The 26,602-nt window shown below is 40.2% G+C and overlaps 1 protein-coding gene across 1 annotated transcript in view; it reads left to right on the top strand.

The window, feature by feature from the left end:
• Positions 1-24,852, top strand: part of wdr1 (WD repeat domain 1) — a 61,516-nt gene extending 36,664 nt beyond the window's left edge. Inside the window, exons 8-15 of the mRNA XM_039751491.1 lie at positions 83-316; positions 1,421-1,508; positions 1,704-1,860; positions 3,089-3,176; positions 4,914-5,024; positions 5,663-5,836; positions 12,705-12,849; positions 23,991-24,852. Of these exons, the coding sequence (XP_039607425.1) occupies positions 83-316; positions 1,421-1,508; positions 1,704-1,860; positions 3,089-3,176; positions 4,914-5,024; positions 5,663-5,836; positions 12,705-12,849; positions 23,991-24,100 (1,107 nt within the window). The 3' untranslated portion in view covers positions 24,101-24,852. The remainder of the gene's footprint in view (positions 1-82; positions 317-1,420; positions 1,509-1,703; positions 1,861-3,088; positions 3,177-4,913; positions 5,025-5,662; positions 5,837-12,704; positions 12,850-23,990) is intronic.
• Positions 24,853-26,602: the final 1,750 nt, after the last annotated feature.

Raw genomic sequence — 26,602 nt, 5'->3', positions numbered from 1 at the left:
TGGATGTTTGGGTTTAACAATGTTATATTTACATTATTTTGGAAAGCCCTAAATTTACTTCATTATCTGTTTTAAATTTTAGGTCGGTTGGAGTCCTGATAGCACTCAGCTTCTTTCTGCTTCTGGAGATAAGACTGCTAAATTATGGGATTTAGCAAGTACTTCATTGGTAACTACCTTCAACATGGGATCAGATGTGCTTGATCAACAGCTGGGCTGTCTGTGGCAGAAGAATAATTTGCTGACAGTTTCTCTTTCTGGAAACATTAATTACCTTGACAAGAACAACCCAGACAGGCCTTTACGCATTATCAAGGTATCTTTACTTGTAGATTTTTAATCTTCTTACTTGTTTGTACATGCCAGCATTTCTCCCAGTTATGATACTGATACATGTATTGGAACAAATGGACTAAACTAACTGAAAAAATGTTTTGTATAACATGTTTAACCCATCTAAATTAATATTTTCCATAATGCGCATGACTAGAGCCCTTTTTCTCCCCCAAATGTGCACATTTACATAAATTTGAACACTAGTAGAATGTTGTGTAGGCATTGTCTTATCAATGTTGCTTGCTAAATCAACACAGAAGTAAATGGCCCTTTTATGACTGGAGAAAAAGATTACAGTGTGAGGTTGAGCCATATACAGTGGTGGAATGCTGCTCTTTCTAAACTCCTTGATCTAGCTTGGTGAATGCTGGCTAGGGAAAGGTATTTGGTCCAAATCTATTAATATGTAAACTTATCCTCTTATATGTAAATGAAGTGAAATATTACCAGGAAATATACTTAATTATGTAGCTGAGCATTTGGTGAAATTGTAGGTAGGCAGTCTACATTTGCTTTTCTGAGAATTCTCCATTCTTTTGATTTTTAAAGTGACAAGACTTTCTTAAATCTAAATTACTTTAAGTGCACAAAAAATAATAAAATACAAGTTATGATTTTGTTTAGGATTGGCTTAATTGTTTAAAAGTAGAAAAGCAAAAAGGTATTTCAAGGCTTTCATCCAATTCCTAGAGTCTGCTGATTAATAAAGAATTCTTATCTTATTGTGTTTCTTTTGCTTTCATCATATTAGATAGAGTTGGCATTGGATAGACATTGAAAGTCAGACAGTTGCTATATTATGTAGGTAGGGCCATGTGTTTGCTCAAAGGTTTTCACTTTTCTGATATCTTTAAATTTTTTGCTATGTTTCTATTCTTCTGTTTGTGAGTATAACATATTTTTGTAGGTGTACATTAAAACAGTGTAGACTTTTTGTTACAAGCATAAAAATGCTTAAACAGTTCCAATAAATTTGTATTAAAAATACAAAAATATCTGGTGTCTAGCACTTAAGGGAAATTGTACTTCATTTTCTTTTCTATAGAAAATTTGCAAATTTATATATATTCTTTATTCTTTACAGGGACACAATAAGTCTATTCAGTGCCTCACAGTACATAAAACTGATGGTCGATCATACATTTACACTGGAAGTCATGATGGGCATATCAATATCCTTTTTTTGTCTCTGGAGTTTAATATAAGTAAAACATTTTAAAGTTTGCTGCTGTTGTTTTTTAGTGTATAAAGCATTTTAGTTATGAGAGAAGAGGATGGAGAAAAATGTACTCTGAAGCATTTTGCTTTTATAATCCCATTCCTGGTACAAACCTCTGGATTTCCCATTTTCCTTAACTCATTTTCACATTTTTGGGATGCTGAAACTGGAGTAAGTGAAAACTTTAAAGGAAAAGGTCATGCCAACCAGGTTTCACGAATGATAGTCGATGAATCAAACCAATTAGTCAGTTGCAGTATGGATGATACAGTGCGTTATACCAGCCTTGCCAAGAAGGAATACAGGTCAGTTATAAAATTAATTCATACCATATGACAAATAAATGTTGTCTGATTAGCACATGCTGAATGTTATTAAAGGTATGCCCTTTATTGATGTAAGTAGAATAATATTGAATTAATGTTTCAATTGAATAGGTTTAACAGTCTAATTTGTGTAACTGTAGGAAGGTTTGATTTTATGAACTTTTGTCTTCATGGTCAAATATAAATTTCTCCATAACAGTTTTTCATCAGTTTTCTCTGTTATTGTGTTTAAATGATGTAAGATGCCTATTATATACACTGCTCACACCCAGCCCTTTGTTGATATGGCTTATTTTAGTCTATTGAGTTTACATTTCTGCTTTAAACTGTACCCAGAGCCACTTATAAATATTCTGGGATATAAGGTGGTGTTATGGGCATTCATTTGTGACTGCTGTGCTACACACACTGAGCCCTAGTAATTGTACCCATTAAGGGTAATTTATACTCATGCACAGGAGGCTGCAGATGCAGTTGAACATGGATGATGTGCACCCTGGTCTGTTCATGGTTAAAGTGTTCAGTGCATGAGGCTACGCGGTAGCAGAATCTCCAATCCTTTCTTCTAAATTGAAATTTTACATATCCATCTCTCAAATATTTCCATATCTGTCCGCACAAATTATCATCATGGATTTGGGCACATTTGGCTGTCTCTGCGTATGTTTAATGTTTTAATTGTATCGTTGAGGGTAATGATGAGTACTTAACACCACTGTTTTTTTGAATGAGCCCATGTGTTCTCGTCTAGTGCATGCACAGTTGGCGCACACAGGTGTACATAGGACTCCACGATTACAAATAGGACTCCACGATTACAAAATTCTGGAGGCACGGGGTCGCCAATGTGAGGGTCTGTGCGCCAGAACTGCTGGCAAAATTTATTTCACCTGAACGTTCGTGGTGACTCAGGCACTCGGTATAAAGAGCCCTTTACTCTTTACTAGTAACTGGGACTCTCATAATCATGAAATGTTAGTCCCAATTTTGTTTTCAGTATATGTTTTGGTGTTTTTGACTTTAAATTTTTTTTTTTGAGTGTCAAAGTGAGTGTGAAATTTCCAAATTAAACCATTTAGAGAGAAGGGATAGATTTTTATTAACAAGTTAACAAACAAAACCTTAACCTAAAATATTTCTACACTGTCGATATAGTACATAGAACAGTATATTTTGAATTTATTTCTTTGTTTATTTATTTTAATAGTGCATCAGACGCAGTGAAGTTGGATTTTCAACCAAAATACGTAGCAGCGGGGCCTGGGGGCTATGCAGTGGCAGTTTGCATTGGGCAGGTAAATTCAATATGTATACTTTTTTTTTTTTTTTTTTTTTTTTTTAATAGGGTATTCTTTAGCCAGTGGGGTAAGGTCATTCATTACTTAAAATTGTTAATGTTCAAACTAAATCCTTTATAGAGTATTTGAAAGGTATTATTTGTGTGGTACATGTTATCTTGTCTGTTAAAATAATAAAAGTAATATGTAAATATTTCTAATTAAAAATGACTAAGCTAATATACTTAGACCCAAAATTCTATAATCAACTTTGTAGTCACAAAATCTGGTCTAGCGATAGTCGTAGCAGTAGTGATGGTAGTAGTAGCTGTAGTATTGCCACATGCACAGAGTACAGTGATCTAGAACTGTATGCTATGGATACTTTTGGAAGAGAGAATCTTACCTATCAACTAATCGCATTAAGGAGTTTTTAATAAAAACTAAATCTAATTATTTAAAAATAAAGTGGACTTATCCAAGCATGTTGGAAACAGTAAAATTATACTGGTGTAACAGTGAGCAAGTGAGAGCTATTATTATTTGTGTTGTACCATCTGCCTGCAGTGTAAATTGTGTTATACCTGTGTATTGCATGTGAATTCAATATTTGAAGGTGTTGCATGGGATGAGAGATGGACGAAATGCACAGGGCAGCCATTAGTGTTCTCCAGTTTACATCAGTATTTCCAGGAGTGACAACCACCATACTGTATCTTCTCCTGAAACTGTACTACACAGTGTATGTAACTAAAAATAATATACTGACACCTTAAATGCAGACCAACACCTGTGATCCATAATTCAAGCACTTTTGTGTGAAAAGCAGTAAAAGGGGAGAGTAGGCTTTCAAGATGGACTGTTTAGATCAGCTGTAGGAGAGGGTGGTTTTATTTTTGTTTATAATTCTGTAATAGTGAGGAAATTTCAGACTATTAAGTTATTTTATAAATTTAGTTAACATAAAAATGTTGCAGTTTTTTGATTTGAGTAATTGCACGAATTAAATACTCATTTGTCATGGCAAAAGGAAGCACTTGCAATATGTACACATTATATAGTGGTAAGGTGCTGTATTTTGTTAGCCATTGTGGATGCAATGAGAAGTCAAGCAAAATTACACCTTTTATTGGCTAACTAAAAAGATTGCAATATGCATGTTTTCAAGGCAACTCGGGTCCCTTTTTCCAGGCAGTTTGTAAAGAAGGGGCCCGAGTTGCCTTGAAAATATGCATATTGCAATCTTTTTAGTTAGCCAATAAAATGTGTCATTTTGCTTAACTTCTGTGAACACATCAATTTTATGTATGATGTGTAATGAGATGTCTATTCATCACTTGAAATTAAATATGTAATAAAGGAACGCAGTTTTTATGTGTTGTTTACACTATTAATATAATATTGAAGTTTTAAACAATTCTATTTTTCATATTGTTTTAGTTATTGTAGTTTTTGAAATAATCCCCAGGTCCAAAGATAACAACACCCAATCCAGGTATCTGAAGTGTGCTCAAAAAGGAATGCTGGCCTAATCTGCATGTTGTAGCCGTGTCTTTCCACACAAGAAGGGGAAATGTGGAATGAGTGAAAATTAAGTTATATGCAGTTTAACATTACACAAAATTGCTACAGTTGTTTGAGATTAAATTTGTGTTTGCAGTCTTCTAAACATAAAGGGAATACTGTATCAATATACAATTTATACATAAATTTGTACTTCTAATTGAAACATTCCTTTTGTGTATTATGCTTCAGCTCGTGCTACTAAAGGACAAGAGAAAAGTTTTTGTAATAGACCAGCTTGAATTTGAACCAAGTTGTGCTGATATTCACTTGGGAGGTGTAACTGTGGCAGTTGGAGGTTCAGTAAGTAGATTTGTTAAAAAAAACCATTCACTTTATGTTTTAAAGCTCACTTTGGTTTAATGCATGCTAGTTCCCTCCATATTCACATTCAAGCAATTCACTTTAGAGAAACAAGATAAATGCATATGCTTTGCTAAAATATCCTGTGTAATTCATTCCAGTATATGTACAGTATTTATTTATTTTTTTTTTTCGTCCCGCAAGTAAGATGAAATATATATTGATATGATGTTTTTCAGCCCAAGAACATAACTGTTACTTAACCATTTCTTACTCAGCTGTTTGGTATTTTTCCATACTGGCTCATTATCAGACATGCACCTCTGTTAATGCTGTTATTTGTATATTAGCAATGAGCCATAGGTGGATATCCGAGTCACTTTAATGAATTTGCATGCCTCAATTGATATATTTTAGGTAATATTTTTCCATACACAGTATCTTCAAGTTCTGCCACTAAACACAATACTGTATAAGATTAAGCCAAAGTGAAAACATTTTTATTCTTTTCTACACATATGGATTATTTAAATTTAAAATATGTTAGGATTTTTTTTTTGTTTTTTTTTTTTTTGGACTTAAATTGAATACTTCGACTAGCCTAATGTGCTTCATCATATTTTTAATTCCTTTGGTAGGATGGCAAAATCCACCTGTACTCCATTCAAGGAAATACCCTGACATATGATGGCAAAGCCCTGAGTGCTGAAGGACCTGTAACTGATCTGGCCTTCTCGCATAATGGTGCCTATCTTGCTGCCTGTGATGCAAGCAAAATTGTTAAAGTTTTTACTGTAGCTGATGGATATGCAGTAAGTATTTATTAATTTACTTATTTTGTTATGATATAATTTTCCTTACAATATTTTTTGTCAAAATGTTTTAATTATAATACAGTTGAACTTTGTAACACAACTGAAATCTGAGCGAATCATTTTTTTGTTGTTTTAGTGAAGTTTGCTGAATCACTTTAACTACAAGTTGAGTGAGGAATATGAAATTTAAATGCCACCATTAGGCCTCACAAAATCTGGTTGGAGGGTTTGACATATTAGTAAGAGTCTCACGTTGCAAAGCTTTGTAAGAATATAAATGTAAAAAAATGTGCATAATGTGTGGTGTTTTCTCTTTTGTTTAAATATTTCAATGTCTATTATGAAATTAATTTTGGTTGTGTGTGTGTGTATCTCTGGCTGTCCTTTTTATCTGTCTAGGATTTAAATCGCCTGTAGCTCATTAATCATTTGAACTATTGACCTGAAATTTGGTCAACATATACTATGTGATGTCTACTATCTGCTTTCTGGGTGATGATTGACCTCCAAGGTTATTCCGTTTTTTTTTATTATTTCATTTTATTGTAGAACTAGCAAAATACCCATGCTTTGTAGCGGCGAAGTACTGCCATACAATATTTATAATTTTGAAAATTAAACCTTTTTAAACTGAGGGAAAATATACCAATAATTATTTGTTAAGGATCTCTTTGTATGCTACATTGTCATTTCGGCCCTCCGGTTGTAATATGACCAAGCTGTGCGCTGAGCTTACTCTTGAGCATGCAACGTACAGTTGGCCATGTGAAAAGTAATCTTTCAAATCTCACAGCTTGGATTGCTGCTGTCATAATCGGTTTGAGTTTCATGGTTTGTTTCAATTACGACAGTATTTGCAGGACTTGTGTTGAAGTGACATTCGGCATCTGTCAAGTGTTGTAAGCATACAACCGGTTTCATCGATAACTTCACATCCAGCTTTTGAGAGTTTAAACATTCATAAACATCAAAGTGTCCACTACTGAAATTGTCACCTGTGAAACTAAGATGTTTAAGAGGCATTGGCAGTTGTCCAAAGGTATAAAATATTTGGCTATTTCGGTACACTTGAAAGCGACAACCGAACAATTCAGCAGCAGCCATCAACTCATATGCAGAACCATAGGTGAAGGGCTTAAGCATTTCACTCTTATAGTGCTCTTGTGTAGTATAATTATCTCCTATACCGTCATTAGTCCACACCTTGAACCTGTCCCAGTCATTCAATACATAAGACACAATGTTCCTCCGGATATCAAGAGTGAGCCTGATATGGTCGTGCAATATGTAACAAAGAGAATGGAAAAGGCAGTTGCCATCTCCGGGAATGTAAACCACTCAGTAAGTGACAGTTCTTTGATCGATGGTGATCACCTCTATAGACATGTTAATAGGGGTATGGTTGGAAAGATAAAGGAAGTGGGTACCTGAACAATGTAAAGGAAGTCTAAAATACCTATGCAATAACTATATTCTTAATAAACGAACAATAAAACGGCGGAGAAGCCGTGGATTAAATAAAAAGGCTGTAGTTATCAGCAGGGAGATGTGAATCCCGTGGTGAAGCAAGGAAGGGAATGTAGAGACCGGAGCGACGGACAGCCTTATATAGGCAGACAGCCAACAACGTGGGAGGCGTTGGGATGGGGGACCCAACGCCACCTCACATGGTGACCGAGCTGCAGGCTATGGACGTATATATGTATGTAAGTAGGATTCAGTTAGCGTTGGGAACCCGCATACTAAATTTCTTGAAGATGGGCCCATAGGTAACAGACTGTTGGAAAGTTCAATATGGCGGCCGACAATGGTGTCATACCACCGAAATAAGTACGTACGTTGGTTTTGGTTAGCGCAGGGAAGCCACCTACCAAATTTCGTGAAGATGGGGCCATAAATAAGAAAGTTCAACATGGCGGATGTTGTCGACCGTTATGACCGTTACGCATAGAATTTCGAAATTAAACCTGTTTAATTTCTGTAAGTAAGCTGTAAGGAATGAGCCTGCCAAATTTCAGCCCTCTACCTACACGGGAAGTTGGAGAATTAGTGACGTTGGAAAGTTCAATATGGCGGCTGACAGTGGCATCATACCAACGAAATAAGTACGTACATCGGTTTCCGTTAGCACAGGGAAGCTGCCTACCAAATTTCGTGAAGATGGGTCTATAAATAAGAAAGTTCAATATGGCGGACGTTGTTGACCGTTATCGACCGTTATGACCATTACGTGTAGAATTTCAAAATGAGAACGTAGTGTGGATTCCATGTCTGCTCCCCCGGATCCAGTGTCAAAGGGGTGTTGGGTCCTAGCCATCTGTCACAATGGATATAGACATTGATAGATGGATATAGATATTATTACGAAAGGAATATTAACATTAAAAAACACACTATTTTATTTATATAATTGTATGTATTTTTTAAATTTCATCATTCTTTTCATAATGATCTGCATCATTTGTCAACAACAGTGGGAATTCTTGGGTTGAAAGTAGTCAATTACTTTTTGATTTTTTTTTTGTCTATACAGCTTGAAAAATAGAATGCAAGTGTTTAGTAAACTTTTAGGCAGTATTAGGGCTGCGCGATATGGACCAAAAATCTTATCTCAATAGTTTTAAACATGAATATCTATCTATCTATCTATCTATCTATCTATCTATCTATATATCTATCTATCTATCTCTATATATATATATCTCTATATATATATATATATATATATATCTCTATATATATATATATATATATATATATATATATATATATATATATATATATCTCTATATATCTCTATATATATATATCTCTTCATATTTATTTTTTCTTCCCATAAAGTAATAACAAAGACCGGTCTGAGTCAAATCCACATGTCCGAAATGTCGCACAGGTACTTTTACTAACATACAGCTGTAGATGTACATGTACATGAGAAATGGCTCAAAAATAAACTATCAACATCCATCCATCCATCCATTATCCATCCTGCTATATGCTAACACAGGGTCACGGGAAGTCTGCTGGAGCCAATCCCAGCCAACACAGGGCGCAAAGCAGGGAACAAACCTTGGGCAGGGCGCCAGCCCACTGCAGGGCATACACATACACACCAAGCACACACTAGGGTCAATTTAGATCCGGCAATACATCTAACCTGCATGTCTTTGGACTGTGGGAGGAAACCGGAGCACCCAGAGGAAACCCACGCAGACACTGGGAGAACATGCAAACTCCACGCAGGGAGGACCTGGGAAGTGAACCCAGGTATCCTTACTGCGAGGCAGCAGTGCTACCACTGCACCACCGTGCCACCCAAACTATCAACATATATTTAATAATAATGTTTCTTGAATAAAATAAAAAATTGTTTTTTCCTGTATTACAAAAGACTCCCGGCTGTACAATTAAGAAAATGTAAACGGATAAGATACAGAGTGAAAATAACAGAAGGCCGAATTGCTTGTTAAAAAGTGGGTTTCCACTGAAGTAGAGAGTTCTTTCTTTACCAAAATCATTTATCCTGCTTGTAGTCCAGTACAAACATCTAGGAATTTGTGCAAATATCAAAGTATGTAAACAGATTGAATGAACTCAACAAAATTCCATGCCTTTGTCAGTGCGTCTTTTTTGTGCAAATTTCAAATGATAAAAATATAATGAGAACAAAAGTCCAGGCCACCTACTGTACATTATACAGATTTTGTGCCAGGAAAACTAGTCGGTCAACAGTGTCAGGCTTCAAGGATGCCCTGTGGAAGGTTCCAATGATTACAGTGCAACTGAAAATCCTTTGATTTGAAATGTCTACACAACTCACCGTTACCTTATAGGGTAGACCCTCTTTGCTTGGAGGATTGTTAGACTCGTTGACTTGACATCAAATCCCTGTGTGTGTGTGAGTAGCATAGAGTAATCAACATCTAGAATGGCATTGACATTGGTTGAGAGAGTGAAGCGAATGTGCAAAGTAAAATACTCAGAAATTACATTTTACATATATTTTATTATTTTGAGTTGGACTCTGACTTGTTGGACTATGATTTGGTGCAAGTGATCTGGAGATCGAGATCTAAAACAAAAATAAGGTACTGGCATCAGCTGATCAATTTCCAGCTGACGCACCGCCCCCTCCCTTGCCCAGACAATGCAGCTGCCACTGCAGGATCTCTAACATGCAGTGACAGCACTCTGCATGCAGCATCATACGTTTTATGTGAGAGACTATTGCTTTCTTTTATTTTTTCAGAAAAATATTCCGTCCTAGGAGAAAAGGGTGGAAAAAAATCTGCTCTAAAAGAATACATTATGCCTAGCACATATAATTTTTATTTATTTTTTTCCCTTATTTCAAATTAACTGGTTCAATATTGCACTCCCCACTGACTAGATGTGACCAAAACACTGCATCCTTAACCTCTTTTTCAGCTTTGCTGCATTGACAACATTAGTTCCGTTGTCAGTAGTTACAGTAACCAGTCCTGTCGGGTTGAGCTTCCAACTTGTGAGGGCATCCTGAAAAGCTTCAGCTATATGCTCCTAGGTGTGGTCTTTGGGGGGGTGGGTTTGGGGATGGCGGAATGTAGCTGGTTTGGAGACACACTCTGCAGTTCCCAGTTTTCCATGAAATGTAGTGTCGCACTCATGTATAACTTGCAGGTCCTGCTGGACCACATAACGGTAGTCAGTGCAGAGTGAGACACTTTGCCAAGCCGGGCGGCAGGACTCTCAAACTTCAGTATACGTTTCTGGCAGTACTTTTTTTGCAAAGTAATTCCGACCAGGTAACTGGTATCTTCAAGGGTTGTATTAAGCCGTCTTTTTCTTCATTTGAGGTGGGGACCATGTCTTTAGCTATATGATAAGCCCACTGCCTTAGTAATGTCGCCCCACTTCTCACTTTTTCTATCATAAGGCAATGTACGGGTATATGAGTTTTGTAACGTGGTTTGTTTTGGGGCAGGAGGCTGGAAAGGCTTCACGGTCTGGGCTGTAGCATGCATTTTCACACCCTCTTCATACTGCACTTTATGGCACTGTTTTAAATATTGGAAAAGATTAGTAGTGCTCAAAGCTTTTGTCGGGACTTTTTTCGTCATTCTTTACAGAATACATTATTCTGCTGCTCATCTCACACTTCAACCCGAACCATCTCCAAACAATTCAGCTATTGTTTTTCTTTTTACCAACCAGTTCTTCTTCGTGTCTTTTTTAGACTCCATCCTGTTGCTGCCTGCAGGACATACCGAGTGAAGCAATGGTTGAGTTGTGTTTAGAGAGGAAAAGGGGAGGGGCAGGGTGAAGTTGTGCAAGAGACAAATGGGGAGAAGAGAAAGGTGAACTGGCAGCTGTAGAAGTATAATTCTAATGTAACATAGACTATATTTATATAAACAATCCTATATCTCGTATGAAAATATGCATCTCTTAAAATGTTGCTATATCACCCAGTCCTAGGTAGTATCAAATAACCCCATCCCCGTGACCGTTTTTGTTTAATGTGGTGGGTCATTTAACAGAAAATGCTGAACTTGGTATGGATAAATTATAGTCTACGTGTACAAGAATCTTTATTATTCTGAGGTAACACTACATACAGTAAAGCATCATCTGTATATATTGATCTAAATACAATATATTGATGTACTTTATTTGTGGCCTATATGCTAATTTTATACCATAAAATATAGTAAGTACTGTACATTTCATAAGCTTGTAAATAATAACTTTGAACTTCATGTGATAGAAGCTTTGTTTTTTTTTCTTTCTGCTATGTATGTACGTTTTCATACAAATGAACTGAGTAATCAAATATCAAAATAAAATGTTATACTATGGATTGATGTTTTTTTATTTTTTATCCAGTACTGCCACCAAGATTTTCCAGAATAGCTGAAATAATTATTCATATGGAGTACAATGAGTTAAATTGTTTTATAATTTTGCATAATTTAATCTTGTGTTGTTTCTTTTAGACCAGGGGTGCCCACACTTTTTCGGCTTGCAAGCTACTATATATATATATATATATATATATATATATATATATATATATATATATATATATATATATATATATATATATATATATATATATATATATATTATATATAATATCTCATTCGAAGTTTGAATCACAGTCTGATTGTATGGGTGGTTACCTACCAGATAACGTGTGTGGTTGGTCTGCAAGTCAGCAGACATGCACCACGGGTGGCCCTCTCAGTTTGCGAGAAGCAGATCGTAGAATGTTACATATTTAACTGTCAAATAATGCAAAGAGTATGCTACACGTCTTTCGCCCTATTTTTTGGGCTCATGAGGCGTACACACTCCTCTGCACCCCTCATCGGGGATCAAACCTCGTCAGACAAACGCACTTTGATTGTGACATTGTGAGGAAAAAAATCCTCTTCCAATTCCACATTCAGCCCATACCCTCCCCAAACCATTTTTTTTTTTTTTAAGATCCCTTCTTTAGTCGATATAAATTGGAAGGCTAACTAGATCATAGCCAGAGTTTTGCAGTAGCTCGCACGTTTGATCGTGTGTGCTTGATGACCAATGTGTTTGTGTTTGAAAAAAAGACCTCTCTGACTGGCCTGTATGTCAATCAAGTGGCAAATGCCATAGGAAGGATATATGATTAATGATATGACTAATGTTTAAAAATTTTTTTTTTTGAATGCAACATGATCTACCTGCACTGCCTTTGCAATCTACCAGTCGATTGCGATCGACATATTGGGCACCCCTGTTCTAGACTATAAAGGTGGCAGACCTTCATTTTTAGATTTGTTTGTTTGCTTTAAACATTGCAGTAATTACTCTCGTGTTTATTATTTTTTTTTTCTTCCTCCCCAAGGAAAAGAATTCATTTTATGGTCATCATGCAAAAATTGTCTGTTTAGCATGGTCACCAGATAATGAACATTTTGCTACAGGAGGCATGGATATGATGGTGTTTGTGTGGACTGTAAGCAATGCTGATGCCAGGATAAAGATGCCAGGTAAACTACATTTTTTTTGGATAGTTCAGATAATTGCAGCTAAGCAGGGTTTTTTATATACAACCTCATTAGTATTGGTACTCATTTAAGCACGGAATTGAGTATATATTTTAAATGTGCTTCAACTGGTTTGAACTGAATGGGTTAGAAAATAGAATGCATTCTCTAAATGTGAGATCTTGGCATAACGCAATCTTGTTTTAACTCGTCTTGATTTTTAATTGCTATTTTGCATCACTAAGTCTTCAGTGTGTATATAAGAAAGCTTAGATGAATAACTACACTTGTTGGTATGGAAATGTCAGTTGTAGTAGCTTTTATTAAGATCTTTTTTTTTTTTCATTTAAGCAGCTTAAATGTTAGTGGATGAATATATAAATATATATAAAATAAAGTGTGTGTGTAGAGCTTTGAATAATTCAAGTGTTGTAGGCTGCTGGCCAGATGTTTATTCCTAAACTCTTTAGTCAGACCACCATATCGATAAATAACCTGAAAAAATGATTAAGTGGTGTTAATACAGTTTGTTTAAAACTTTTGAAATTTGTTTTTTGAATGTACTATATCTCGTGCTACAGAAAAGTAACAGTAAACAATTATTTGTGTCACTGATAAATTGAGAGTAGTGTGATATAAATATACTATGTGACAAAACAGTTGCTCAAATAGCAACTTTACATGAAAAGCAAGTCCTTCCATACAGATGATGTTTGCATATCCATTGTGTATATGGCAGCTGTTGGCCGTGACTGAAAATCACAATATTATTATATCAGATCCTTCTTACAGTCGGTTGAATAAAAAGTGAAAACAGAAAAACATACCTGAGACCTTGGTCAAAAATGTATCCCCATCAGTATTAACTCCTGATGATTTTTTTATGATTGTGAAAAATGCTTGAAGTGGATCGGTACTCGCCAATACTAAATACTGGCACTTCCCTGTTCTGCCTGTAAGAGTACCGGCAGTTTATTGTATACGGACCAGCAATTTGCCTTATTGGCAACCCATTAATAGAAAAGAAATTGGTTCTTTCACCAGGCTTTTGTATATGTATGGGGGACTCCCAGCTTTCTGCTTGTCTCAGAAGTAACTGTAATATCAGCACTGAGGTTTTATTTATACAGTGACATGCAAACATTTAGACACTGTTGCTTAAGATGTCTTGTTACTGTTAATAGTTAAGTAAGCAGATGATGAAATGATCAACAAAAGGCATAAAGTTAAAAATGACACATTTCTTTTTAGCAATTTGTTGCTACAATACAGTTGTTCCAACTCTGCTTTTAAACAGACAGTGGGCCTTTAAGTAATCTACTGAAGTTGGGACACCTGTGCAAATTGTTTGTTTCAACTTGCAAGGCTTAATTTCCCTTAATTGTTGCAGAACAATTTGTAGGTTGTAACCTATTAGTTGTTCCCTGAAGAAGGCCAATTTCTAATAGCCTGAAATTACCTTTTTTCAGTTTGTGCTGACCTAAAGTTCAAATTTAAACCTCTGTTACTGCTTAACTTCCCACCACCTGAGGTGTTCTAAAACCTTTGACTGTGTGTGTATGTATGCATGTGTGTATGTCTGAATGTATGTAATCCCTCCTCGATCGTGGGGGTTGTGTTCCAGAACCCCCGCGATAGATGAAAATCCGTGAAGTACAAACCATATGTTTGTATGGTTATTTTTATATATTTTAAGCCCTTATAAACTCTGCCACACTGTTAACATTATTAGAGCCCTCTAGACATGAAATAACACCCTTTACTCAAAAGTTTAAACTGTGCTCCATGACAAGACAGAGATGACAGTTCTTTCTCACAATTAAAAGAATGCAAATATATCTTCTCTTCAAAAGGAGCGTCAGAGCAGAGAACAGAGAATTTCAGAGAATTTCAGAGAATTTCAGAGAATTTCAGAGAATTTCAGAGAATTTCAGAGAATTTCAGAGAGAGAGAGAGAGAGAGAGAGAGAGAGAGAGAGAGAGAGAGAGAGAGAGAGAGAGAGAGAGAGAGAGAGAGAGAGAGAGAGAGAGAGAGAGAGAGAGAGAGAGAGAGAGAGAGAGATCACCGCGATAAGGCAGCCGCAAAGAAGGGCGCAATCTGAAGGTAGTCATTCAGCATTTTTTAGAGAAGCGGCAACTTCCCCTCTGCTCACACCCCCTCCATCAGGAGCAGAGAAAGTGTGTGTATGTGTGTATATATATATATATATATATATATATATATATAGTGAACTGGGACCCGGACACAGGCAGATGGACAACATAGTTCCACCACACACCGTTTATTTTACAACTATTTACAACAAGATTAAGGTGCACACAAACCCCAGTGCATCTTGCACAGATTCCCCAAAGTCCAGGCCACACTCTCAGTCACTGTGCCTCTCTTCCGAATGCCTCCCGTCCTCTCTCCAGCTCTGTCCTCTTCCACCCGACATCCACTGCTGACTGGAGGGAGGCGGCCCCTTAAATGGGAACCAGGATGGGCTCCAGCTGCTTCCCGGCAATCAGTCCTGGCCACACCCCAGTGTGGCGGAAGTGCCGGCTGTCCCCTGTTGTCTTCCCCCAGCACTTCCTGGTGTGGCGGAAGTGCTGGGCTCCAGGGTTCCTCAGGCACCAGGGCGCCTCCTGGCGGTGGCCACGGGCCCCTACAGGGTTGGGCTTCCAAGCCCCCTACCCGTAGCCCCCGTGATATATATGTATGTGTGTGTGTGTGTGTGTTGTAAAAGACTGAGGAGGAGACAGCAAAAAGGTTTGGGGTTTTCCGGCCCCGTATATTGTAGACGATCCACAATAATAAATCTAATAAATGAAAAAACTGGTCAAAATTATAAACAAAACCGTTCATAAGCGCAACGCCGAATCATGGTGTTGGCGGCCATTTTATGGAGGAGGAGCCGGAAGTGGAGGAATGTTGGGAAGGAACCGTGATGGAGGATGGGATCGATGACGTCGGGAAAAGATGGAGGAGGAAGGGCGGAAGTAACGCAGTGCGGGCAAACCCGGCTTATGGTGGCGGAGCGTCTTTTTTCCTATGAGAAAGCAGAGGGAGAAAGTTAGTACCCGCCATTCCCTGCCGGCGAATGTCTTCCCAGGTGTGTTAAGATCCTTCCGCGGTCTCCCACTCGCGTCGCGTGACGATCCCCTTAGCCCAAGACCGTCGGGTCGGGCGGACCTAACCGAGAGGTCATGGATACGAGAGAGGGCATCGGCGTTGGCCTGAAGGGCCCCGACAATAAGTGACGGTTAATTTATATGGTTGTAAATCCAGAAACCACCTGGTGACCCGCGGATTCGACTCCTTATGTAGGGACATCCACAGAAGTGCAGCGTGATCAGTCACCAGAGTGAATTCGCGACCCAGCAGGTAATAACGGAGATGGGTCACCGCCCACTTAATGGCCAAGGCCTCCCTCTCCACCGGCGCATACCGAGTCTCCTTGTCCATCAGTTTCCGGCTTAAGTACATTACGGGGTGTTCGACACCGTCGACACTTTGGCTCAACACGGCGCCCAGGCCTGTGTCTGAAGCGTCGGTCTGGAGAATAAAAGGGAGCCCAAAATCGGGCGTTCTCAATACAGGTGCCGACGTTAGGGCCTTCTTTAGGTCACTGAATGCGTGTTCCGCCTTGTCGTTCCACACCACGTATAAGGGAGTGCCCTTCTTTGTCAAATTGGTCAAGGGTGCTGCTCTTTCGGAGAAACGGGGCACGAACCGGCGGTAGTACCCCACTAATCCCAAGAAAGCCTGCACCTGCCTCTTGGTATTCGGACGGGGCCATTCCAAGATGTCTTTGATTTTTGAACACTGCGGTCTCACCTGTCCCCGTCCCACGAGGTAGCCTAAATACTTGGCCTCCTTTAAGCCAAAAAAACACTTTCGACGGTTTATGCGGAGGCCGGCTTTAGCTAGTGTTGTGAGGACAGCAGAGACCAGCAATAGATGCTCCTCCCAGGTGCCGGAATAGATGACGACGTCATCCAGGTAGGCGGCACTATAGGACTGGTGGGGCTTCAGCACTCTATCCACCAGACGTTGAAAGGTCGCCGAGGCCCCGTGCAGCCCAAATGGGAGGACCTTGTATTGCCAGTGCCTGCTAGGGGTGCTAAAGGCCGTTTTTTCTTTTGCGGATGCCGTTAAGGGAATTTGCCAATACCCTTTCGTCATGTCAAGAGTAGTCCAGTATCGAGCCGTACCCAGCCGCTCAAGCAGGTCGTCAATGCGGGGCATCGGGTAGGCATCGAATTTGGAGACCTGATTCAGACGTCTAAAGTCGTTACAAAATCTCCAGGAGCCGTCTGGCTTGGAAACGAGGACGATAGGGCTGGACCAGGGGCCATGGGTCTCCTCAATGATGTCCATGTCCAACATTCGTTGCACCTCTAATTCCACTTCAGCGCGTTTTGCCTCCGGGAGTCTATAGGGTCTCTCCCGGATGATTACACCGGGGTCTGTGACTATGTCATGCGCAATCAGCGAGGTCTGGCCAGGCGACTCGCTCACTACTTCGGGGATGGCTCGGATTACCTGGGTTAACTCCTGCCGTTGTTTGGGTGTTAGCTTTTCACCGAGGTTAAGGGCAGTCGTGCATGAGAAGAGTGAGAGGGACCTACGGGAGTCAGGAAGCTCCTCCCTGTCTTTCCAAGGTTTCAATAAGTTTACATGGTAGATCCTCTCGCTCGGTCGACGATTGGGCTGTTTAACCAAATAGTCGACGAGTCCCTTTTTTTCCTTAATCTCGTGTGGTCCTTGCCAGTGAGCGAGCAACTTGGAGTGGGAGGTAGGAACGAGCACCATAACTCGATCCCCCGGGACGGAGTTGCGATTGTAACACCGGGCCTGCGCACGAGTCACGTGGTCTTTCAGGAGGGGTCTGATTTTTGTGAGCTTGTCACGCAATTGCGCTACATACTCCAATATGTTAGAGGAAGGAAGGGCCTCAGCCTCCCAGCCCTCTTTTAGTATGTCCAAAACGCCTTGGGTTTGTCGCCCATACAACAGTTTGAAGGGGGAGAAGCCCATAGAGGCCTGAGGTACCTCCCGGTAGGCAAAAAGCCCGAGCGGGAGGAGCTGATCCCAGTTTCTGCCGTCCGCGTCGACTACCTTGCGGAGCATCTGCTTAAGCGTCTGGTTAAACCGCTCCACCAACCCGTCTGTCTGCGGGTGATAGACAGACGCTTTCAGATGCTTTATTCTCAGTAATTTGGCCACCTCCCTGAACGTATCCGAGGTAAAGGGTGTACCCTGGTCCGTGAGGACTTCTTTGGGTGTACCCACTCTGGAAAATAAACTGACTAATTCCCGTGCGATGTTTTTGGTGTTAGCGTAGCGCAGGGGAACCCCGTCCGGGTATCGGGTGGCGTCATCCACCTTAACCAATATTTATTTATGGCCACGGTTTGAGGGCTTCCGGGGTCCTACTAAGTCGACTCCTATTCTATCGAAGGGGACATTGATCAGGGGTATAGGGACGAGAGGAGCGCGGTCCCTTTTAGGAATCTGGCAGGTCTGACACTCCGGAGGGATTGGCAGAAGCGCCGGACCTCCTTGTTAATCCCAGGCCAGTAAAAACGGAGCTTAATCATCTCCAAGGTCTTTTCGGCCCGAGGTGGGCGCCAAGGAGGTGAGCGTGAGCTAATTCGCATATCTCCCGCCGGAAGGTACGTGGAACTAGCAGCAACTTCTGCACCTCGCCCTCGTGTGTTGCCACCCGATACAGCAGATCATTCTCAAGTACAAAAAAGGGCTCGCGTGGTGTGGAACCGTCGGCTTGTGAGCTGTTTGGTAGAACCACCGCATTCCGGGCAAACCGCAGGGAATCATCGTTCCACTGCTCCCTCTTAAATGAGGCCGGCGTGGATCGAAATTGGTGATCCAAGCTACCCAGAGGGTCTTGTGACCTGGACACCGGAAAAGTTCCCTGGCTTGTCCCTTCCCCGGCGGAGTCTTCCGGGTCAGGGTCCATCGCCGAGGAAATGTTCCCCGAGGTGCCAGCGCCACTAGGGCCCGCCCCAGAGCACAGCGTGGAGACTGCGGGAGGGGCACCTTGCCCCCTCATAACCAGATCCAACGAGACCCCGGGAGCGGTGTGTGTCTTACCGCAATTTTTTTCCGACCAGTCATGTCCCAAAATCACCGGATAGGGTGACCCGTCCCTGTCAGTTCCCACGAGCTGACCTTTCTGACCCCCCGACTCGGAGAACCGCGAGCTGACGCTCGGACTTCCAGGAGACCCAGCATGTCCTTATATGGATGCCGTCGGACCTGCTGGGCGAGGGAACTGGGCATGGCGTTCACGAGGCCCTCACAGGCCACCTGCTCTACTACTCTCCGGGCCTAGGGTCCCTCTGGCCGTAGCCAGCGCCCCATCTTGCCCCAGAACTTGAAGGCCTGGGCACGGGCAGGTTTTTCTGGGTCAAACTGCCAGTTCCGCCACTCTGCCGCCTGCTGGCCCGGCGTGATGCCGTAGCGGGCCAGGATCTCCGGTTTGAGGAGGTCGTAGTTCGCGACCTTCTCCTCGGGGAGGTCATAATAGGCCCGCTGCGCGAGTCCCTTCAGGTAAGACTCCCACTCGGACCGCTGCCACTTGTTCCAGGTGGCCGTCCGTTCAAATATGCCCAAGTAAGACTCGACGTCATCCGCGTCGGTCATAGGTACCAGAGGCGTCTGTCTGGGCGGGTCTGGTCTTGCTCTTTGGGCCTCTGCCAGCCTGGCCTTCGTAGCCTCCAACTCCCGGGTGGTAGCGGCTTGCGCTTGCTGCAGGGCTTGGCGTTGGGCATTCATCCCCAGCAGCACGGTATTCAGGTCCTGTCCCTCAGTCATCTCTAAGGATCTTCTATCCTGCCGACTACGCCACTGTAAAAGACTGAGGAGGAGACAGCAAAAAGGTTTGGGGTTTTCCGGCCCCGTATATTGTAGACGATCCACAATAATAAATGAAAAAACTGGTCAAAATTATAAACAAAACAGTTCATAAGCGCGACGCCGAATCATGGCATTGGCGGCCATTTTATGGAGGAGGAGCCGGAATGCTGGGAAGGAACCGTGAGGGAGGATGGGATCGATGACGTCAGGAAAAGATGGAGGAGGAAGGGCGGAAGTAACGCAGTGCGGGCAAACCCGGCTTATGGTGGCGGAGCGTCTTTTTTCCTATGAGAAAGCAGAGGGAGAAAGTTAGTACCCCGCCATTCCCTGCCGGCGAATGTCTTCCCAGGTGTGTTAAGATCCTTCCGCGGTCTCCCACTCGCGCGTGCGTGACAGTGTGTATATATATGTGTGTGTGTGTGTATGTATATGTGTGTATGTATATGTATAGAGAGAGAGAGATATATAGATATCTATCTATCGAAACAAACACAGTCTCCTAGAACTAAAGATACATTGATTTTCAGAGAATTTTTGACCATATTGAATAAATCATTCAAACTGTGAAATTGAAGGTTGGAAAACGTAAGTGGAACCCTAAGCTAATGACTTTTTAAAAAGCTCATTGCAGTCCGAATTTAGCACACCTGGAGTCCATTTAATGAAAAGAATTCAGAGGTGTGGCCTAGAATTACTTTGATTTGATAACAGAAACACTATAAAGTTTGAGTTTGAGCTTTTGACAAGAAGCATATCCAGGTGGGAATCATGCCTCGCACAAAAGAGCTGTCTGAAGAGCTACGATTGAGAATTGTTAATCGACAAAAGGCTGGAAAGGGTTACAAAGTCATCTCAAAGATATTAGATATTCATCAATCTACTGTTAAGCAAGTTGTCTATAAATGGAAACAATCTGGTATTGTGGCTACTCTACCTAGAAGTGGGCGTCCTGCCAAGATGACCCCAAGAGCACAACGCAATGAGGTAAAGTAGAACCCTAGAGTGACGGCAAAGAACTTCAAGTCATTAGAACTGGCTAACATCTCTGTTCATGAGTCAACTATACACAAAACATTGAAGAAAAAAGTAGTCCATTGCAGGACACCAAGAAGGAAGCCACTGCTATCAAAAAAGAACATTGCTGAACGCTTGAAGTTTGCGAAACAGCATTTGGACACTCCACAACGGTACTGGGAAAATATTTTGTGGAGTGATGAAACCAAAATTAAAATATTGTGGGAGGAACAAGCAGAACTTCATTTGGCGTAAAAAGGGCACTGCATGTAAACATCATCCCTACAGGTGTCTGTCCATCAACTTCAGCTCAGAAGAGGCTGGGTGATGCAACAGGACAATGACCCCAAACATCGCCGCAAATCCACAGCACAATGGCTTCAGAAGAACAAACTCTGCCTTTTGGAGTGGCCCAGTCAGTGCCCAGATCTCAATCCTATTGAGATGCTGTGGGATGAAGAGAGCCATACACAGAAGACAACCAAAGAATATGGAAGAGTTAAGGCAGTTCTGCAGGGAAGAATGGGCTAAAATTCCCCCCGCACAATGTGCAGGTCTGATCTGCAGTTACAGGAAGTGCCTGATTGAGGTCATTGCTGCCATAGGAGGGTCAACCAGTTATTAAATCCCAAGGTTCACTTACTTTTTCCACTACCACTGTGAACGTTGAATGCATAAAATAAAGACATGAAAGAGTAGAATTTTTTGTGTCATTGGCTAAAGCTCATTATGCATATCAGTACAGTGATCCCTTGCTATATCGCGCTTTGACTTTCACAGTTTCACTCCATCGCGGATTTTAAATGTAAGCATATTTAAATATATATCACAGATTTTTCACTGGTTCGCGGATTTCTGCGGACAATGGGTCTTTTAATTTATGGTAACATGCTTCCTCAGTTTGTTTGCCCAGTTGATTTCATACAAGGGACGCTATTGGCGGATGGCTGAGAAGCTACCCAATCAGAGCACATATTACATAAAACTCCTCAACAACGCTGCAGCCAGACCCTTCTACTCCTCAATGATATGCTTCCCACGCTGTGCTTCGCACACTTAAAAGCTCTAACAGCAGGTATTGATTTTTGATTGTTTGCTTTTCTCTGTCTCTTTCACTCTCTCTCTGACATTCTCTGCTCCTGATGGAGGGGGTGTGAGTAGAGGGGCTGTTTTCACAGAGGCTGTTTGCCTAGAGGATACGGACGCTTCTCTAAAAAATGCTGAATGACTACCTTCAGATTGCGCCCTTCTTTGCGGCTGCTTTATCGCGGTGCTTCGCATACTTAAAAGCCCTATAGCCCTATTGATTTTTGATTGTTTGCTTTTCTCTCTCTCTGTCTCTCTCTCTCTCTCTCTCTCTCTCTCTCTCTGACATTCTCTGCTCCTGACGCGCACTCCTTTTGAAGAGGAAGATATGTTTGCATTCTTTTAATTGTGAGAAAAAACTGTCATCTCTGTCTTGTCTCGGAGCACAGTTTAAACTTTTGACTAAAGGGTGTTATTTCTTGTCTAGAGGGCTCTAATGTTAAAAAACATATGTAGAAGGTCGTAAACAGGTTTTCTATGCTCTAACTGTGAAAATATTAGATTTATAAATAAAGAATCCTACTTCGTGGAAATTCATTTATCGTGGTAGAGTCTGGAACGGATTAACAGCGATAAACGAGGGTTTACTGTATAACTGTGCGGAGAATATTTATAAACAGTGTGGGAGAGTTTATAAGGGCTTAAAATATATAAAAATAACCATACAAACATGGTTTCTACTTCGCGTATTTTCACCTATCGCGGGGGGTTCTGGAATGCAACCCCCGCGATTGAGGAGGGATTACTGTATATATAAAATATATGCTCAAAAAAATTAAAGGAAGACTTTTTAATCAGAGTATAGCATCAAGTCAGTGAAACTTCTGGGATGTTGATCTGGTCAGTTAAGTAGCAAAGGGGTCTGTTAATCAGTTTCAGCTCTTTTGGTGTTAATGAAATTAACAGGTGCGCTAGAGGCGCAACAATGAGATGACCCCCAAAACAGGAGTGGTTTAACAAGTAGAGTCCACTGACATTTTTCCCCTCCTCATCGTTTCTGACTGATTTTTCACTAGTTTTGCATTTGGCTACATTCATTGTCATTACTGGTAGCATAAAGCGATACCTGGACCCTACAGAGGTTGCACAGGTAGTCCAAATTCTCCAGGATGGCACGTCAATACATTGCATTGCCAGAAGGTTTGCTGTGTCTCCCAGCACAGTCAAGGGCATGGAGGAGATTCCAGGAAACGGGCAGTTGCTGTAAGAGAGCTGGACAGTGCCGTAGAAGGTCCTTAACCCATCAGCAGAACCGGTATGGTTGGGGGGGGTCAATATTGGTCTGAGGATGCATATCCATGGAGGGATGCACAGACCTCTACAGGCTAGAAAAACAGCACCTAGACTGCCATTTGGTATCGGGATGCAATCCTTGGACCAATTGTCTGACCTTTTGCTGGTCCATTTGGTATGGCTTCCTCCTGGTGCACGACAATGCTTGGCTTTATGTGGAGAGAGTATGCGGGCAGCTCCTAGATGATGAAGGAATTGATACCATTGACTGGCCCCCATGCTCGCCTGACCCAAATCCAATGAAACACCTCTGGAACATTGTTTCGGTCCATCCAAGTTGCACCTCAGACTGACCAGGAGCTCAGTAATGCTATGGACCAGATCTGGGAGGAGACCCCACCCCCCCAAAAAAGGACACCATCCATCGTCTTATTAGGAGCATGCCCCGACGTTGTGAGGCATGCATATACTGTAAGCACATGGGGGGACATACAAAGTATGGAGTATGATTTTGAGTTGCTGTAATGAAATTTCGGCAAAATGGACTAGCCTGCCGCATCATTTTTTCACTTTAATTTTCGAGCTGTCTTTGAATTGAGCACACTGTAGGTTGATAATTTTCATTTCCATCAAACAATGTGGCATCCTTTCATTCTTAACACATTACCCAGTTCATAGCAGTATAGATATCCAGCATGATTTTTTCCCATAAAGAACTGATGTGTTTTTAAAGTGTTCTTTTAATTAACTGTAGACTAGATGCATCGTTATTCATTTTTTAAAAGTATCTTCACGCACAACTTTGTTCACTGTAAAACATGGTTAGTTTGAAATGTTCATTTTATACTTGAGTTTTGTCTTGTAATTGTCTGTACATAATAAACATCTAATTATGTTTAGTTCATAACATTTTTAGAATTGACTTTTTTTTTTTTTTTTTTTTGTAGATACACATAGGCTGCATCATGTCTGCAGTTTGGGATGGCTGAACGAGCACACTGTTGTGACAACATCGCATGATTCCAGTGTTAAGCAGTGGACCATTACATACACATAAACAAGGCAAACAATGTTCAGGGACAAAAACTACTGTAGAAGATGACATTTATCTAAACATTTCTTTTATTGGCTGCTGGGTTTTGTATAGGGTCCTCTGAGTGGTATTGTGGGCGGGTCATATATAAACATGTTGTATTTTGAAAGCTTTAGTCAGTAACCATTTGCACAAGAAAAGCACTTAACATAATCTCTGGAGCTTTTAAATTTTCTGTGCTTGACATTCCAGAGACAAGAGTTTTGTCTCGGTACACTTGAAGACTCCGAGCAGTCTGTTCATTTCTTTTCTAGCAAAGAATATTGTTAACATTGTATGGAATGGGATTAATGTTTGCTTTGTTGTGTGATTACAGAACATTTCTGTACTGTTCAGAAACTAAATTTTGAAAGAAAATAATAAAAAAAAAATCTATATAATTAAAAATGTGTACAGCTGAATTCTGCTGTTGTATGGTGAGTTTACTTTTGCTCATCTGTTGGTTCTTCCATTACTCAAAGTAAATATGATGCAAAATAAAGTTTTTTTATGCATTTCACACCTTTTTTTACAGTACTTGAATAAATCTTAAATAAATCCTGTATGCATATCCAATATTTAAATACTGATCATTGTATGTTATTTACTGTATTGTGGTGGTAGGCATTGTGAAGCCATTAAATTTGAGATAAATTGAATCATACATGTATCTAGAGATATCGGTGCTTATTAGGAATTTTATATCATCTGGCAAAATAAAGAACTCGTTGATTATATATGGGTTATTGTAATTTTAAACCACTTAAAAAAGTAAATGATTTACTTTCCAATGTTGTGTTCATCCAAAAGTGATGTGTAGGAGAATGAAAAGCATTACAAAATGATTATGCAGCGTTTCCTACATTATGCCATTCTCAAATGCCTCTTTTAATCTATTTCAGTACTTTTTTCACCTTTACCAAGGTATGTCTGCTTTACAATCTTTGACAGAGGGAGTGATTCACAATTAGCCCGGTTTAAACATTAAGATTAACTGACTTGTTTTATTAGAAAACTATTTAATTGTTATCAAATAAAATATAATATATCAGGCCATCTGGAGGGATTAAGAGGAGTGTGGTTCACTTACCTTGATTGAAAGTCTTAACAGCCAAAACATGATTCACTAAGAATAATAAAGAAATGTACCTTTCAGGGTTTAATTATTGGCTTTGCCAAACATTACGCTCACAATTAAATGGCATATTTCAAACATGTTTCCACATTAGCAGACACAGATACCCATATCAGGCCAATATTCAGTCTCAAGTTAAACTAAATTTACAAGGGTATTTAAAATGTGGGAAGAGTCCTTTGCAGAAAACACACTGGTCAATGTGTACATGTTGCAGGTTATAATTTAATCCCAGACCTTTTGCTGCAGCACCACTATCTGCACTCCTGCTATAGCACAGTACTCTCCAGGCTCATAAATAATATTTCAAATGTATGATAAAATGTTCTATTGATTTGTACTGATGAACAAAACCATAACTGCTGCTCACAGTAGCAAAGGTCTGCTTGACTTATGCTGCAAGGCATGATGGTCTTTATTTTTTGCTTGCATGCTGCTCAGCTATGCATTACCTCATGATATCTAAAAGTAAATTTTATTCTAGTACAAGATTCAGGACAAGCACGATGATGCTTCTTTCTGCTTTTAGAATAGATATTCATCAATGTATCATCCATCTGTCCATATTCTAAACATGTTTATCTAGTGCAGGGTTATGAGGAAGGTGGAGCCTATCATAGCAAGCACTTGGTAGAAGGCAGGAGCAGTATCTATACTGGGTATCAGGCAATTGCAAAGGAAACCCACACACACACACACAAAATGGGACAATTCAGCATCCCCAATCCACCTAAACTGCATGTATGTAACCTATACGAAGGAAACTGGAGCACCCAGAAAAACATAGGGAAAACAAAAAAACAGCAGATGGGACACAATCAGGACATGGAGCCTAGTAGATTGTTGCAAGACTGCAGTTGCTACCAGTGTAACATCCATCAATGTGAGTGTATGTATTAAGTGAAAGGAGGAGGATTTATAAAAGTTCAAAAAAATCTCAACTGGATGGGGAACGTTCTTTCCTTGCTTGTGTTTTGATGAAAATTATTCCAAAGCCAGTTGCTAGTTTCATTTCTGTGTGGAGTTTTTGCCTCTACAGTACCAGGTGTATTTTGTGGAATTCTTTTTCTCATTCCAGTAATTTTAAAGATTATTTTAACTGCTAAAAGTGGTCTGTCATATCAAGATTTCAGTGTGTGCTTATAATGGTTCAGCTCATTAGTTCTCATATTTAGTCCTGGTGGATATTCATGGCTTCAAGGTGTTTATTACAACAAATTTCACAATCTGTGCATGATTCTTACTTTTTAATTGATCTCATTGTTTAGTTATCAGGCTTACGAACATTTAAAAAAAATCAAATCTTTTTATTCTTTGCCATAGCTTTAAATTCTTTTTTTTTTCTCAGTTTC

This window comes from Polypterus senegalus, chromosome 4, assembly GCF_016835505.1.
Source record: "Polypterus senegalus isolate Bchr_013 chromosome 4, ASM1683550v1, whole genome shotgun sequence".
NCBI lineage: Eukaryota > Metazoa > Chordata > Cladistia > Polypteriformes > Polypteridae > Polypterus > Polypterus senegalus.
Note: the sequence above shows the minus strand (reverse complement) of the source record. Positions and strands in the feature narration are given on the sequence as shown.